Consider the following 17452-nt stretch of genomic DNA (forward strand, 5'->3'; position numbering starts at 1 on the left):
TGATGTCTCTTTCCAGTCACTGGGGACTTTGTCTAACAGCCATGACTTTCCAAATATGATGGAGAGTGGCTTGGTGACCATATCAGCCATTTCCTTCATGACCCCGGGATGCATGTCATCAGGCGCTGTAGGCTTGTTCATTTTCGGCCTCGTGAGATGGCAAGGTTTACTGGGAATTCTTCAGTTTTACATGATCCCTAATGAATTTTGAGCCCTTTTGAAATGGTAGAAGAGCAATAGAGTTTACAGAGGCCAGTCCACACAAGATGCCACACAAATTTTCTGTGCTTCCTCATTGGGCCTCAAAATGGCTGTCCAGTAATCAAGGAAGCATCACAGTGACTGTGCTTCTGCCATTGCTCCAGCTTGTGTGAAGCCCCACGCTTGATTGTCTGTCTTGTGCAGGTTCAGTGGGAGTTCCCTGGGCCTCTGGGTGAGTCTGCCAGCCTTAGTGCACCTTCTGTCACACATGGATACCTGCTGGTCTTTCCTCTGCTCTGCAGCGATGGCTTCTGTCAGGGCACTAGGCTCAAGCCTAAGTGCAGCAGCACTAGCCGGTCCTGATATGGACTTATGTTCTCTTGAAATCTTTCCCTGTCTTTCTTTTGTGTTGAATGAGTAATGAGACTTGTATTGCTCACAGCCATCCTGGACAGATGTGATTTTTTATGATCATATTGTTGAGCACTATGTGCGGAGGAATCAGTTTGTGTAGCAAAGTCAAATGCTGCACCAAGGAACGATGAAGTCTTTTTTGGCTGTTGCTCAAAAGAAAGCCACTTGCAAATCTGACAGGAAGTGAGCTGACAACCGAGTGCTGGAGGCAAATATCTTATGCAAAACATCTGGACATGCTGACCGCCTTGAGGTCAGGGGTGGAAGGACCAAATCTCTTAAGTCACACTGATAAGTACAATCGGACTGGGAAGTACCACTTCAGTGCCTGCTGAATGCTTTGAAGGAGAGGGGAGATTGCTAAATGTCAAAGGCAAACTCAAAATCTGAGAAACCAGGAAGCCTAGCATGTGTACTTTGCCTGTAGGCATGCAGATGGCTGCGTGCACTTGCAAATGCGTAGTGGGAGTGAGTACTCAGCGGCCAAGACTTTGAAGAACTTCTTGGGACTCACTTGGGTTTGGTTCTCATCTGCTTTTCTGGGGGTGGGCATGGATCTGCAGAAACTTGGGCCTTTCATATAAAATATTATTTAGCCTTTTTTGGAGAACGTGAATAAAGCTTGAATGCAAATGATTGCTGCAAATGCATCGAAGCCTGTTTGAGGCCTTACATCAGTGCAGAAGGTCTGCTGGCCGTGAGGTATGTGCCCTTCTGAGCTCATGCCTGTGTCTGGTGGGAGGGGAGGGCAGCTGTCAGAAGCAGGTTCAAGGTCCTCCGCCAGACAAAGCCAGTTCTAGAGAATTCACTCTGTTGACTTTTGCTGCCATTTACTCAGTTCCATCATGCTTTTCCCCATAGCTTTGAAGAGGAGTGAATATACTGCACATGTATTGCTTCCTGAACAAAAAAAGCCACAAGCCCAAAACTCCCATGTGGAATCGGTACTCAGAGTTGGCTCTAAAAATGGAAGGAGCAGATGAGGTGCAGATCACCAACTCAAGTCCATAGCAGGACAGGGAGGAAGGAAGGGTTGAATTAGAAATGGTAAAGCAGGGCAGGAAGAGACTGAAGTATGAGACCAAAATAAAATGTATGGGATGGGCGTGGGGAACATGGAACATAACCACGCAAAAATGTGATAGGTGTTTCCATGGGAGAGAAACGAGAGAAGAGGATATGCTGCATGTTTGCCTCAGGAAAGGCAATTGCTGATTCATCCCATCTGCCTTTCTCTTCATGGGTGCTGTTGTGAAACAACATACTTTTATGTCTGAAGATAAGAGGTCTGAACATTTTACTTGAGCTGTTTCCTTGTCTGCCTTCCAGATGTGGACTTTGGGGAGCTTTTTCCTCTTATTAAAAAACAGCTTGGGATTACATTTCTATTGGCAGTAGTTTGTGTGTTCTTCAGGAGAGCTTCTAACCTACTCAGTGTACAACATGGTGATAAATGCTGTGAAGGGTGACCAGCTGGTTTAGCCATGGGCTCAGAACCGCTGTCTTCATGTGGCTGAACAGTAAGTTGCATTGTGAGTTGGTATTTCAATACTTAAAGATAGCAAGGATCATACAAAGGGCCAAACAAAGATCAAAACTAGCACAAGTCATGTGTGTTATAGATACAACTTGCATTAGAATACGTAAGCAAGCTATACAAATAATGAAGTTTTAAAATAAATAAAAATTGCATTGTAGTAGAGGACATGACGAAACATAAGAAAGAAGAAAACAAAAGATGAAACAGCCCCCACCAAAACCACCACGACCTAGACAGGCACAGCCTACACACCACCAGCCCAAACCTACTCAGTGCAGTCTCACCTGCTGATGAGCATGGTACCATGAGTTACTGCAGCAACTCAAAGTGTTTCAGAAGGCCTCTTCTTATTTGAGCATCTTTGGACATTGTAGAGAAGCCATTTCTCTGAGGAAAATGCGGTTCAAGACACCGCTAATATTTGGTAAAGGGGCTCAGGGCCGTGTGTACTAATTGGATCTGTTTTCTGAGATGAGAGTCTAGTGGACACCGTTCCTTCCAGCAGAGATGATATGCTGATGGCAAGGTTTCAGCTGCTACATGAGGCATATTTACTTTCCATTCAGTCTTCCTTTCCCCAGCTACAACATAATGATGGGCACGTGTTCTGCACAGTCAAGTTTTAATGAACAAGCCCAAACCAGAGTCAATTAACTCTTTGGACCTAAATTTTTGTTCTATTTAGAACAACTTCAGGTATGAAATACCCAGTGAGGAAATGTATTTTACAGTAAAAATTAGACTTAACACGGGGCCGTGGAAATAGAAAGTGCTGGGCTTTTTTTCCCTGCCCAATCATTTTCATTCATGACTCAGCAAACCTGCCCACATGAACTGTTATCTGCAGCGCATGTAGCAGGAATGTAGAAATACCTCGGAAACCTCGTGCGGAGCTGGGGGAGCAACTCAGCGAGCAGCTGGGTCCCTCTAGCGTTGTCAGTGGCCCAGAGAAGCTTGATCTGCTTCAGCTTACGGTGGCCAAAGGACGTGCTTTTCGGTTGTGCTGTTGGTACTTGATATGATAGTGGAAGCCGTTGTTTAGATAAGGTGAGGCAGCTTCACCTTGCTCTGTCAATGTCACCTGCAGCAGAAAATCCATAAGGGATGGAATGGAGGAGCAGAGAAACACAAAAACCAAGGGGCTGGGCACTGTATAACAGCCCAGTGCCAAAGACGCTTGCCCCGCAGCAGAGACCTCCAGACTCCCCCACCCTTCCTGAGGAAGCCAGGCAGCATCTCTCTTGGGACCTGCTCCAGGTTGGACATGGACTGACCACAACTCTATGAGTGGCTCAGTGCCTGCAGTTTCATTTAGAGAGCTCTGCCTGAAAAAGGATTACAAGAAAGTCTGGACTTCGGGAATTTTAGACATCTTTCTCCAAACTCAGGTCTCCTCATTCTTTCTAGGGAATGCTGGTGTCCAAAACATCTTCCAAAAATGCTCCGAATCACAGCATCACTTAACGTTTGGAATGCTTTGGGATGACAGGTATCAGCCTTAAGTTGTGCCACGGGAAGTTCAGGTTGGATATTAGGAAACATTTCTTCTCAGAAAGAGCAGTGAGGCAGTGGCACAGGCTGCCCAGGGAGGTGGTGGGGTCACCATCCCTGGAGGTGTTCAGGAAATGTGTGGCTATGGCACTGAGGGACATCATTTAGTGGGCATGGTGGGGATGGGCTGATGGATGGACTAGATGATTTTAGTAGTCTTTTCCAACCTTAAAGATTCTATGACTATATTCTATGTGTCTGTTTTGACAAAAATGCACTTCAGGAACCCAGGGCCTGCTCAAACATTAGCAGTAAAATTTCTTGGGTGATGTCCCCTTAACTGTGTGAAATTGCCAGTGAAACGTTGCCAGATAGCTCAAATAGCCCTTTGGGGTTTTACATTGCCTGAAATACCTCTCACCTCCTCCTATCAGGTGCTTTTCCTGCCTTCTAAATCTCTCACAGGTACATTCAAAGTTAATTACGTCTAAGTCATCTGCAGCACCAATAATCCCAGCTGCCCCACAGGGCCTGACAAGGAAGCAGCAATTACAAAATGCCTTCCCAGGCTGGGCAGTGAGAAGCAGTGACCCAGCTGCCTGCTCCTTCACCAGCCTTGGCCGGACAGAGCCTCCCTTTACCTTGTTTTCTGCCGTGGTGCTTGTCTGTCTCCTCCTGAGGCTTCTGATGCATGGCCTGGATGATGGTGTCAGTAAAGAAGGAAACAAAGCAGGAAGGTAACAGTAGTAAGAAACAGTGTCAGGGTATGGAGGACCTGTAGCTGCTCCTCCTATTGGTGACTTGCTGAATTAAGGAAGAAAGACCACCAGCTACACCCTATTTCTGTAGCTAAGATACCACACTGGGATATCTAGTCTTCATTTTACCCCCAGCTTTCTGTGCATCTTCTGACAGACCTCTAAGGAGAAGGCAGGTGCAGTGAGTAAACAAGTGGTGGCCCAAAGGTTGATGTCATTTAAAGAAAGAAGTACTCACTGCTTCCAAACTGGCAATAGGGGAGCCAAATATTCAGCTTGTTGCTTCTTGCTCCTTCATCCATTCAGTGTTACCCAGCTTACAAGGTTAGGGCTCTCAGACTTACCAGGACAAAAAAGCAGCTGAGATGGTGCCAATGATAAGGGATGGTTGGGACAGGGTGAGGTATTCAGGCCAAGCTGCTGCACCTTCTTAGTGACTTAATCTAGTCTTAAACAGCCTGGCCTGGCAGAAGCTAAAAAGGAAATAAGGGATTAAGGCCATGGACTGTTTCTTTTTTTTTCTTTTTATTTTTTTAATCTGTCACACTTGCAGTACATTACCCCTTTTCTGAGCTTGTCACACCTCCCAAGCTTAGAAAAAGGAGCAGGAGAAGCATTTTGTGCTTTACAAACCTCTCTGGCTCCTTACAGCACTGCCTTCCTTCCCTTAGCTGGGCTAATGCCAAATTATGACAAAATCAGACTCTTCATTGCAATGGATGCAATAGGCATGGTACATGTACACTATGAAAGGACACCTTTGTTGTTATTCACTGAACCCTGAGCTAGAAAAAGGAGCTCTTGTGTCATCTTCCAAGTCCTGCAGAGATGCCAAACACTCACAGGAAAACCAGTTGAAGATCTTGCTTCTCAGATATCACTTGGTTCCAGGCCTCCCTTCCTCCCTCCTTTCCCTACCCTTCCTCCTTCACCTCGGCAGTGGCTCTGCCCTCAGCCTGGAGTGCTGGTGGAGGCAGGATAAGGCCCTACCAACTCCACTCCTTCCCTTCCCCTGCACAGGTTAAGAAGGGAGAAATAAGCATTCCTTAAGTGTAAGTAGTGCCATCTAACGGCCTACTGGAGAATCCCAAAAGGTCCCTCGCCTGGTGGTTTCGTTTATAACACGTACAAGCACACAACATACAGAAATGCAAGACACTCCCCTGGACAGCCTACCTGTAAATCACATTCTAAGAGTAAATTCAAGTAGAATTTTTGATTTAACATACAAACAACCGTTTTCATAATCCTCGGACTTCAAAGAGACTATAATAGTTCAGATGTAAGTCACAATCTGGGGAATTTAGAGTGAAAAATTAATGAGTGGTGGCTAGTGTGTGAAAAACAGCTGATGGAAAACAGCTGTCTAACTTCTGCAATGACTGTGTCAGGCAGCTATAACTGTACACTTGCAGAGGAATTCAGGTCAGAAGTGACCTTGCAGTGGCCACTCAATACAGGTTGGCCAAATGGGTCAGCAGATATGCAGACACCTTGCTGAGGGATGACTGCCTCCAGAAGACAGGACGCACACAGCTGTGGTGACAGTTTCCTAATACTCTGCAGCAAAGATGTGCTGCATCACTTCACGGTTACCACGAACTGCTCTAGTTGTTTAGGGGAAATGTCTATCATCCTTTTTCTCAGAAACATACCCTTCATCCCTTCTTCCTGCTACCCTTCAATACGATGGTATCCTGGGGTGCTTTACAAAGAGCATGACCAGCAGGTTGAGGGAGGTGATCCTCCCACTCTGCTCTGGTGAGTCCACAGTTATCTGGAGCCCTGCGTCCAGTTCTGGGCTCCCCAGTTCACGAAAGACAGGGGACTACTAGAGAACAGCCAGCAGAGCAGCACAAAGGTGATGCCTGGAGCATCTCCCTTATGAGGAAAGGCTGAGAGACCTGGGACTGATCAGCCTAGGGAAGAGAAAAATCAGGGGAAGGGATCCAAAGAAATATGAGTAAAACTATTCAACATACAGTAGAGATGGCAGAGGTCAACACAACACATATTTGGCAGTATGTGTTTTTAGAGGGAAATGTAAGATGGAAAAGTGTTGATATAGAAAGGGTATTTTAAACTGGACTGCCATTGGAAACATAAACATGAGCACTGATGTAAGATGGCCACGACTGCCATGTGAAAGCCAGGCTTAATGAAAATGCAGAATTCAGAACCAATTTATTTAGAACATATAAGAACAATCTGATCCACTTTAAACATCCTTAGTGTCAACATTTTAAAATATACCCGTATTTTAAACGAGCAAATGTGTAATTTACCAACTTCTACTCCACATCAGTTTATTTCCTAGACTTAGAAAAGAACTATAAATAATTTAAAGGCAAAAATACATGCATCTACAGCTAATATAGCCATTTAAAGTTGTTGTAGTAGTGTCATATGAGAAAGCATACTTCTTCTTTTAGCAAAAATATTTATAACCAGTTTTATACCTAAGTAATCAAGCCATTAATTGTTTAATCAGTTAAATACTTTCAGTGGAGTAAGAGGAAGCTTTTAGGACATGGCCAATAAGAGTTTTTAGCAGCACTGCTACCAACACTGCTCATAACTTTTACTTATCAACATAATGTGGAGTAGTTACTCACACACTTAACAACTGCATCATTAAAAATAGTGAACTCTCACTGAGTTTGTGCAAAACATCAAAGAAAAGTGGCTGGAAGACCTGGCTGGGACCCCTGGCCAAAAGGCACATAGAGTATTGAGAATCATTAGCCTGCATTTGCTCACCCTTTTAACAGCATGGCTAACTTTCAAATCCTTTTGAAAACAAAGCTTACTTCAATTCTTTTTAAATTGAGCACTTAATCTTAGAGCCCTCTCATCTTCCAAACATGCTTTGATTTCTTAGCATCTTTACTGAACTTCTGGAGTTTCTCTTTTCCTGTTCCACAATCCCATGTTAAGCTTAAAATGGATTGTTTGCTATGTTTGTGGTACCTATGCTTCTCCCACCTTCAATGGAAGCCCTTGAGATTCTTATTCGTGTTCTCAAAGTTACAGGAGATAAGGACCATCTGAATGTGTAATGATGGCTTAAACAAAATACTTGCTGTTCTAAAGATACCTACTGTTTAACTCCAGTGCAATAAGGAGAGTAATTCTTTTCTCTTATGGGTGGTTAACTTTAAGAACAGCCAAAAATACATTAAAACCAACACATTATAGTCCAAGGAACAAAGATAAATTAGCAGGACTTTAAACATCTCAATTTTAAAAACTGCCTTATAAGCATGCAGTTTTATTATTCTTTTCCCTTCAAAACAGCACTCCAGAAGGAAGATTCCTGTGATCAAACAAGGCAAGAATCGAGGTGCTCATTTATTTTAGACTCCAAAACCTCAGTCTGGCATACAGGACAACTGACATTTTCTTCCTGCCTTTCAGCAGTGCTGGATCTTGGAGAGCACACTGCAGATTCAGCTTCAGTTTTCAGAGATGTATTTATACTTAAAGCTGCATCGGTATTCTTTTTTATGAAATAGTTTTCAAAGGTAATTTTGTCCTCCTTTCTTGGCCACTGCTGCACTGTATTTTCCAAACTTTTCTTCTCAGATAGAGTCTGAGCTGTTGCAGTCTGCTGAAAACAAGCTTGTTTTGGTGACCCGTGATAGCATGGTGGCAAAACCCTCTTGCCTTTTGCAGAACCTTGGTTTGAGTTTTCTTCCACAACATGAGCAACTTTAACAGGTGATCCATTAACATTCTTGTACGCTTTTGTATTAGCAACAGAGAGTTTAGGGAACTCCCGCTTTGAAGCTAAGTTCATTTTCTCACTCGCATCATCAGTAAAGAGAGGAAAGAAGGTATTGTGACGGGGTGATTTTTCAAATTTTATCTCGTTTTTAGGAATTGGTATTGTGCTTCCTGCTGAACGATGCTGTGAATCAAATCTTTCACTATTTTTAACATTGCTGCTGAACGTTAAGCTTTTTTCTGAGAGTCCAGTGTCTGCTCCTCCAAGTCGATACCCATTCCCACTAAAAGGCTTTGGATCTATCTGATCTTTCTTATCACCCACACGCACCTGGCCTGCAAAGAAGAAAACACAAGAACTAGCAACTTTTTTTTATACTAAAAGCATGGGCTTATTTGAAAAAAATCTGCAGCTTGAAAACAATGCAGCAAAGTAAAATTTGAGAACAATTAAGTTGAAAAGCCTAGAAATGAACAAGATGGGCCCTGTTCTTTTCTACGTAATAGTAATGTCTAATATAAATCTCACGTAATGATATTTGTTCAAGGGACTGTTTGGATAAGAACAGTTGGGAAAAATGAAGAAATAATTTTAAATACCTTTCTTACTTGACTTGCAATTCCGAAGTTTTTCTGTGTCGGTTTTCTCCTTGGGTTTTTTAGAGAAGTTCTCAGGTTCTTTCACTTTTGTGAATGTACCTCCACAATTCTCTTGATGCTCAGCCCACCAAAAGTCTCGTGCAGAGGGTGCTCTATTCATTGAACGTTTCACATACCCAAAATAAGGTCTTCTATACTGACAGGGGCCATTGCATCGCCACCAGTGCTGGCGGTACGAATCTACTTCATCATGAAAATTATGATAGATCTAGGTTTTAACAAAAAATATAACAAGCTCCAGTCACTCAGAAGAATTCTTATTTTACTCATTGCTAATTCTACAAACTTCTCATACACACTCATACACCATCACCACCACATTTTTTCATAACACAGGTCAAAAGTGAAGTCCTTCTTCAAGTGCTTTCTTTGCAAAATAAACATAGTTTATTCTCCTACGGAATCTGGCACGTGCTCTGTGTTTTGAACCACCCTTCCAAGTTTACTGCACCTCTTTGATAAAACTTTATTCTACAATGTAGACAATGTGACAAACAAGTTCTCCCTGCTCCCCACATCCTGTTTTACATTTTAATCCCAAAGATACCTTACTGTCATCATTTCTACACCATCAGTTAAAATAGTTGAATCTGGGCAAAACTTGATGAACATTTAGTTGCAATTAAAACACAGCTTTAAAAAAAGACATGACACACAGAAAGATATCCTGGCTGCCTTACATCAGCTGTAATAAAACTATTTCAAATGTACACAATACTAGCATTATATTCTCCCTCTGGCTATTATCTTAATCTTATCACATACACAAATCTTAAAATATCATGAACTCATCAGGCTCTACTGGTCTCAACTAGAATAAGCTGCTATTCCCCAAATACTATTGTTAGCAAGGAATTATTCTCACCCCGAATTCACAAATTGTTGCAAATTTTAAACCAGCGTTAAATAAAAATTCTTACAGAGGGTACACGTGACAGTTATAACACATGTTCTTCAACATATTCCCTCCAATGCTCCCCTCCCCTCCCAACAAAATAACTACAGAATTGTCAGAGGTGGCTGCAAATTTGTGTTGGTGCCAACTACAGAATGCTTGAAAAAAAAAAACAAAAAACACCAAGTGCAGTACTTGTACCACGCTCAGAGTATTGAAAAACTATGGTAACAAATTATTACTATCCATATTACATTAAGTGGACTATGCTTACTGTGACATTGGCTCCAGTCAAACGATTAATGCGACGCATGTGTTTGCAGAACTCTGGCCCATGAGAGTCACGATCTCTGTCGTTGTTAGTAACAAAAAGCAAGGCATGGATCATTTCATGCAACAGTGTCTAAAACAATGAAAATCATTGGTTATTAACTGCTAAGACGAGCATTACAATTAATTTAAAAACTCAGCTGACACTATTTTAATCTTTTTCATTCATCTGATCTAATTTTCATCCATTCACATGTTGCGCTTGAGTCATAAAAACACAATAGTTATTCTACCTGTGAAGTCATTAACTCTACTTCTATATAATACTGAGTGACATTCCACAACGGCTATTCTATGTGTGGTCATTAACTCTACTCCCGTGCAATACTGAGTGACGCTGCAAAAAGAAGAAACAATCCTGAAGCCTGTCAGACCTTTAAGAGGTCACCCCCTCCACAACCAGAGAGCTATATGTAAAAAGGCTGAAATTCAGCATCTCTGTTTATTAAGCAAACCTGAGCATCCCCGCTATTTCACAACCTCTGAGTCACCGTACATACAAACTCTACTATGAAACATTAGATGTGGGAGGTGAGGTGCCATCTATTTCACATCCGGATATACCAGCAGTGTTCAGGTACCTCAACCAGATCCTTCCTCGGCCTTAACTTCAGGAGTGGCTCGCTCAGACGAATAGAACACATCCCACCGTTCCCTTCGTATTTACAAACCCCGGCACAGCTGAAAGAGACCAGAGAACAAAACAGTGACAGCGACACGCTTTTGCAATATGCGAAGCCAGCTGAGAATTGACAGCTCAATACCCTCTCTGGTGCCCGAGGTGTCCCACCAGGGGCTCCCAGCCCCGCCTCTCCCCTCTTCCCCCCTCTCCCTCCCTCCCTCCCTCCCCCCCCCCCCGGCCGTACAGGGTCATGCGCGGGCTCCAGGACACCTCCACGGCCGCCAGCCGCCCCCAGAAGAGCGCCTCATTGAACTGCACGAAGAGGCCGCGCACGTCGGGGCTGGGGTCCAGCAGCTCCCAGGCTTCATCCACCACCGACAGCGGGCTGAGGGACGCGGGGCCCGGCAGGGCCTCTACACGCGCCGCCGCCGCCGCCGCCGCCTCCCCCTCCGCCTCCCACAGCTCCTGGAGCTGCAGCGCCAGCGCGAAGTCATCATCCTCCTCCTCCTGCAGCTCCCGCTCCATGCAAACCGCCGTCGGCCCCCGAACCACCGTGACTACGCGCTCTGCGCCACGCACTAAAACGGCCACCTCTGTTCAATTGCGCATGCGCACGCCTCACCGGACGCTCTCGTACGAACTGCGCCTCCTCCGGCGCATGCGTCACACGCCGCGCTTCTCCCCGATCGCCGCTTCTCTTAAGCTGCTCTCCGGCGGAGCGGCCGCGCATGCGCACGGGAGGCGGCAAAGCCGTCTCGAGGCGTCCGGGGCGCCGTGCGCAAGCGCAGTCGAGGTTTCCCTAGCGGCGGCGGGCGGCGACCATGGCGCTGGCTCTCGGGGAGGGAGGCGGCGGGAGCCGGCTGCGGCGGCAATTGGAGTCGGGGGGCTTCGCGGCGGCGGAGTACGTGAAGCAGCTGTCGCAGCAGTCGGACGGGGACCGGGATCTGCAGGAGCACCGGCAGCGCATCCAGGCGCTCCAAGAGGAGACGGCGCAGAGCCTGAAGCGCAACGTCTACCAGAACTACCGGCAGTTCATCGAGACGGCGCGGGAGATCAGCTACCTGGAGAGCGAGATGTACCAGCTCAGCCACATCCTCACCGAGCAGAAGGGCATCATGGAGGCCGTCACGCAGGCCCTGCTCCTGCAAGCCGACCGCGACGACCCCGCCCTGGGCGCCCGCCGCGCCGCCGCCGCCGCCGCCGACCCCTTCCTGCCGCTGTCGGCTAAGGAGGCTGCGGCCAGCGAGGAGGGCCGGCAGCGGACGCTTACCACCCTGCTGGAGAAGGTGGAGGGCTGCCGCGACCTGCTGCCCGAGAGCCCCGGCAAGTACCTGGTGTACAACGGCGACCTGCTGGAGTACGACGCCGACCACATGGCGCAGATCCAGCGGGTGCACGCCTTCCTGATGAACGACTGCCTGCTGGTGGCCACCGCCCTGCCCAACCGCCGCGGCGCCTACCGCTACGACGCCCTGTACCCCCTGGAAGGGTTGGCCGTGATCAACGTCAAGGACAACCCGCCCATGAAGGACATGTTCAAGCTGCTCATGTTCCCCGAGAGCCGCATCTTCCAGGCCGAGAACGCCAAGATCAAGAAGGAGTGGCTGGAGGTGCTGGAGGAGACCAAGCGCAACCGGGCCCTCAGTGAGAAGCGACGTCTGGAGGAGGAGGCCCTGCCCCGGCCCGCCCCGACACCTCCTGAGTCCACCAACCCCTTCGAGGAGGAGGAGGAGGAGGAGGAGGAAGAAGAGCCCTCCGCTGAGGAGGAGACGGTCGACCTCTCGCTTGAGTGGATCCAGGAGCTGCCGGAGGACCTGGACGTCTGCATCGCCCAGCGGGACTTTGAAGGGGCTGTGGACCTGCTCGATAAACTCAACGAGTACTTGGGAGACAAGCCTGCGAGCCAGCCCGTGAAGGAGCTGCGGGCCAAGGTGGATGAGCGGGTCAGGCAGCTTACGGACGTGCTGGTCTTCGAGCTGTCTCCAGACCGCTCGCTGCGAGGAGGGCCGCGAGCCACGCGCCGAGCCGTGTCCCAGCTCATTCGCTTGGGCCAGTCCACCAAGGCGTGTGAGCTCTTCCTGAAGAACCGGGCGGCCGCGGTGCACACAGCCATCCGACAGCTGCGCATCGAAGGTGCCACGCTGCTCTACATCCACAAACTCTGCCACGTCTTTTTCACTAGCCTTCTAGAGACGGCCAGAGAGTTTGAGACGGACTTCGCTGGCAACAACGGCTGCTATTCTGCCTTCGTTGTGTGGGCCCGCTCTTCCATGAGGATGTTTGTAGATGCCTTTAGCAAGCAAGTGTTTGACAGTAAAGAGAGCTTGTCAACTGCAGCAGAGTGCGTGAAGGTAAGAGTGCCCAAAGAGGGAAGTGTGCCATGGTGGCCTGAACAAAGCTTGCAGGTCTTCATTTCTTATCTTAGCATAATTGTTGACTGGGTGCAACTCTGGAAGAGTTTCCTTCATTAAACCGCTCATATTCATTTGGAGTTGGTTTATTTTTTTAAATTTAACAGACACAACATTAAGATGAAAATACGCAGCGAGAAAAACCCTGCCCTTACCAGAAATATGTTCTTCCTTAATTTGCTTTTACCTGGAAATCCTAAAATTTGTATAATCTCATCTGAACATTGAGTATTTTGAAGACTTATTATTTGCTTTCCAAACCTGTACTAGACTATGCTCCCTTAATTTTTTATGTAACCATTTTTTCTCAAGTTATGGGGGGAGAAAAAGATTATAATGTAATTGTCCAGTGTTTTTGACAACGATGGCTTGTCCTTTGATTTTTGATTTCTCAGTAATAAGGAGTTTCTCAAGGCAGAAGTAAGTGAACCATGACTAACGCATTCCTGTTTTCTGAGAATACATGCCTCCTTTATATTTTCTATGTTTACCCAATTTATCAAATAACACTTTGTTTTTCCTTAATACCCAAGGTAGCTAAAGAGCACTGCAAGCAGCTCAGCGACATTGGACTGGATCTCACCTTCATCATTCATGCCCTTCTGGTAAAGGATATCAAAGGTGCTTTGCAGAGCTACAAGGATATCATCATCGAGGCCACCAAGCACCGCAACTCTGAGGAGATGTGGAGGAGGATGAACCTCATGACTCCGGAGGCTCTGGGGAAACTCAGGGAGGAGATGAAGAGCTGCGGCGTAGGCAATTTTGACCAATATACTGGTGATGACTGCTGGGTCAACCTTAGCTATACTGTAGTAGCTTTCACGAAGCAGACTATGGCCTTCTTGGAGGAAGCATTAAAGCTTTACTTTCCAGAGCTGCATATGGTTCTTTTGGAGAGCCTTGTGGAAATCATCCTAGTGGCTGTCCAGCATGTTGATTACAGTTTACGGTGTGAACAGGACCCTGAGAAGAAAGCATTCATTAGGCAGAATGCATCCTTCCTTTATGAAACTGTCCTTCCTGTTGTGGAAAAAAGATTTGAGGAGGGAGTTGGAAAGCCAGCCAAGCAGTTACAGGATCTGAGAAATGCTTCAAGATTGATGCGTATAAATCCAGAAAGTACCACCTCTGTGGTGTGAAGTGAACGAACAGTTCCTGCAAACAGAGTGTGAAAGCGGTTAGTGAAAACGCTGTACATTGCATATATGAACTAAATGGTTTTTTTGAGCTCCTGAAAAATGAGGAAGTCAGGTTGCAAGACTGCAGAGACTGAAGTTACAGTCAATGGCTTCAAGGGTCCAACACTTCTTCTGAGGGGGTGCAGGAAAGTGAGAGGTAGCTGTTGAAATCATGTGTCCTTGTACAGCATATCCTGTAAGAATGGTTAATGTAGTTTTTGTGACTTGGAAAGTACTATGATGTACAATTTTTGGCCAAATGTCTGTGAAAATCTTAAATATATGTACATTGTTCAGCAGGAAAAGATCACTTCTTGTCACATCATTGTGTGTGTTCTTTTTTTAAGGCAGTGCTCTGGTAGAAGGGAAGTGCTGAAACGCTCCCAGGGTGTGGTGTTTGGTGAGGCACATCCACCATTATATGTGACTAAGCAGTAGAGATAAACAGCATGGGTTTTCAAATCCGGCTTTGTTTGATAGCAGTGCAGACTCCTCAGTTTCTCTTACATACGTAATCTCTTAATTCATTTCTGGAACAGATCTAAATTAAAAATCTTGCATTGATTTTTGTGTTTGAGTGTAGGGGCTATTTCTCTTTAATAAGCTTGCCTGTCAAATTACAGTTCTGAAAGCAGAGCTCCTTATTGTCAGAAACACTTTTTCCTTTCAGAGAAGAAACAAGGATACCTTTCTTCCCTTCCCCTTCGTATTCCCCTTGTTTTCTCATGGATTTCACTGGAGTCAAGTCCATCTGATGAAGTGTGCACTCTTGCTAGAGGTTCTGTCTGAAGTGCATTATGGGCCATTACCTGCAGGTTAGAGACCACAGCAAAGAGACATAAATGCTCTCAAAATGTTCAAGTCAGGGAGAGGGTCTTAATGAAGATACTGTTTCATTTGGGAGAAACAGAATTCTAGTTTTGCCTTACAGAATCAGCAGAGGATAAAGACACTGGCCATAAGGGTTTTTGTGAACTATGTGATCTACAAAATGCATACTCTAACTCTCCTGAATATATTATCCTTGTTTCCTGTAATATAGCAATAACCAACCCAGAAGAACAATCCTTCTTACAGAACACACAAGGACTGCATTTGATTGAGAACTTGAATGTAGATGGTATTCATGACATGAAAATGCTTTTTGGTTTGGATTGATGATGCCTATCTTGTTCTGTATTTGTGAAACTGAAATAGGCTTATGCAAAGGCTATCTTTATCAGGGCTATCAGCATTGCCTTCTAAGCTGCATAAACTTCTTCCCCTTCATTTTGCAGGCCTTCTTAATTGAGCTAAAATTGTTACAGCTGCATAATCTTATACTGGACACTTAATAAGATCTTAACAAGATCATAACTGGAATAATTGAGTATCCTATTCCTCTTGTGTTTTCAAATGAAAGCTTTCACGATTTATATCATGGTAATGATTGCCTCATGACTGCATGAAGAGACAGAAGAAATCACTAGTATAATATCCTGTGTAACTGCTTATACTGCAGTTTGTCATTTCTCCATGTTTTCACACTTCCAGTTCCATGCAGTTTTTGCTTTAGAGGCTAGTTTTCATTCTCTTGTTCTTAAAGTGCTTTTTGAGCAGTCAGATTTAGCCAAGCATCTGCTTACTTGCTGTCCAAGTCCAAAATGACCGATTTGGTCATTTTGCTAGAAAATTTTTTAAAAAGTACAAAATTTTTTTTAAAAGGGGAACTCATTAGTCTGAGCTAAAATGGTTTGAAAACCACTGAAATAGCTGTAGTTGCCAAACAGGCATTTTTTTTCCACCAGTGGACTCTCAGATACCAGACCCTAGTGAATTATATTGAAGTAATGTATTTTCAATCAACTGTTTAAAGTAAGCAAGGGTAGTAATCTGGCATTGCTTAATTTTTTAGTGAACTGTAAGTGAGAACTCACCATTATGATGGGTAGTTTGAAAGACAGGGAGAAAGGAGGGTTTTTCTCTGAAGACAGGTATTTCAGTGTTTTATATGAAGCAGAAGAAAGTATCTTTACTTGTGAGCAAAGAATAAATATCTGAGCTTTACGTCACTTCCTTTTTTTGCTGTGCAAGAGGAGGGTAGCTGTGGTACTATAGCTCAAGATTGATTATTGTGATGCTTGAGGGTTTTGTGAAACTGAATTGTAGATGCCTGATTTTTTGGCTCTGGCACGCTATTAAATTGAAGAGCCCTATTCATGCTTCTGTTACAAGCTGGCACAGCACATCTTATTCTAACCAAAGGGTGAAATGTAAGATCTAATTCTGCCATGCACTTTGTTATGTCCTTATCACCATTCCTTTCATCAATCTAATAAAGGCATGTATGTCTTCCTGATAGTCTATCAGCTGCCATCATGGAGCAGTAGGCTTACATGGATGTTGGCTTTAATGGATTAGGGAATCTGGCCTTTTGTTTGGGTGCTCAAATGCTGTATTCATGTACCTGTTAGCAATGCACACAAGTTCAAGTTCTATAAACTGTAAGGAGCACTGGTATTTTGAAACTTGTGAATCTATTCTAAAGTCATAATGAAAGAAAAACATTGGCTTAAGGAAAATGGAGTGTAAATAGCATTAAACTCACTTTGTATGTTAATTCAGTTAACAGATAAAGCCAGTGTGTGCTGAAAGTCATTGTTTAATAAATACATTTCAAATTTGCATACATCAGTTTGAAATGGGGCTTTTCTTTTTCCGAGCTCTTCACTTGTGGAGGTAGTGTGATTCAAATGAAAATTTGCAGTAACTATTAAATAATACAATAGCAGTTCTGTTGATTTGGGGAAGAGAGAACTGTAATTTTGCTAAGGCTTTGGTTTGTTTCTCTATGAGGGATTTGCATATAAAATCTGGTTTCCTTTAGCTGCTCTGATAAAATTGTGGTGTATACTTTTTTAAATTGTTATTCAGATGAATTTATGTATTAGAAGTTTATGCAATAACTTTTCTGAACAGTGGGAACCATATATTAAAACTATTGGGACATAACAACATTAGTGATTTACTTCTGTTATTACATCATCAGAAAGAGGTTATTAAGGGCCTGATTCAAAGATCAAGTCCATTAATAAATCTTCAGTGATATTGAAGAGTTTCAGGTCAGTCAACATTTGTGACGTGATTATAAGAGGCAGCAAGGTGATAAAAGCCAGAGGATGTCAGTTACGCTGTCCATTATGTTCCATTTCTATAAAGTTGGCATATAGCTTAAAAAGATGCA

General features: G+C 44.5%; 2 protein-coding genes across 2 annotated transcripts; one reads left to right on the plus strand and one right to left on the minus strand.

Annotated features, from left to right (window-relative positions):
* Positions 1 to 6571: 6571 nt before the first annotated feature.
* SPRTN (SprT-like N-terminal domain) lies at positions 6572 to 11441 on the minus strand. Its single transcript, XM_031613851.2, has 5 exons — positions 10882 to 11441; positions 10597 to 10696; positions 9960 to 10088; positions 8731 to 8998; positions 6572 to 8466 (listed from the first exon to the last, which is right to left on the minus strand). Exons 1-5 carry the CDS (start codon positions 11160 to 11162, stop codon positions 7727 to 7729), a joined length of 1518 nt encoding a protein of 505 aa, XP_031469711.2. The 5' UTR covers positions 11163 to 11441; the 3' UTR covers positions 6572 to 7726.
* Positions 11402 to 17211, plus strand: EXOC8 (exocyst complex component 8). Its single transcript, XM_031613841.2, has 2 exons — positions 11402 to 12988; positions 13582 to 17211. Exons 1-2 carry the CDS (start codon positions 11459 to 11461, stop codon positions 14188 to 14190), a joined length of 2139 nt encoding a protein of 712 aa, XP_031469701.2. The 5' UTR covers positions 11402 to 11458; the 3' UTR covers positions 14191 to 17211.
* The last annotated feature ends 241 nt before the right edge of the window (positions 17212 to 17452 follow it).

This window comes from Phasianus colchicus, chromosome 2, assembly GCF_987193195.1.
Source record: "Phasianus colchicus chromosome 2, bPhaCol1.hap1.1, whole genome shotgun sequence".
NCBI classification, from domain to species: Eukaryota; Metazoa; Chordata; class Aves; order Galliformes; family Phasianidae; genus Phasianus; species Phasianus colchicus.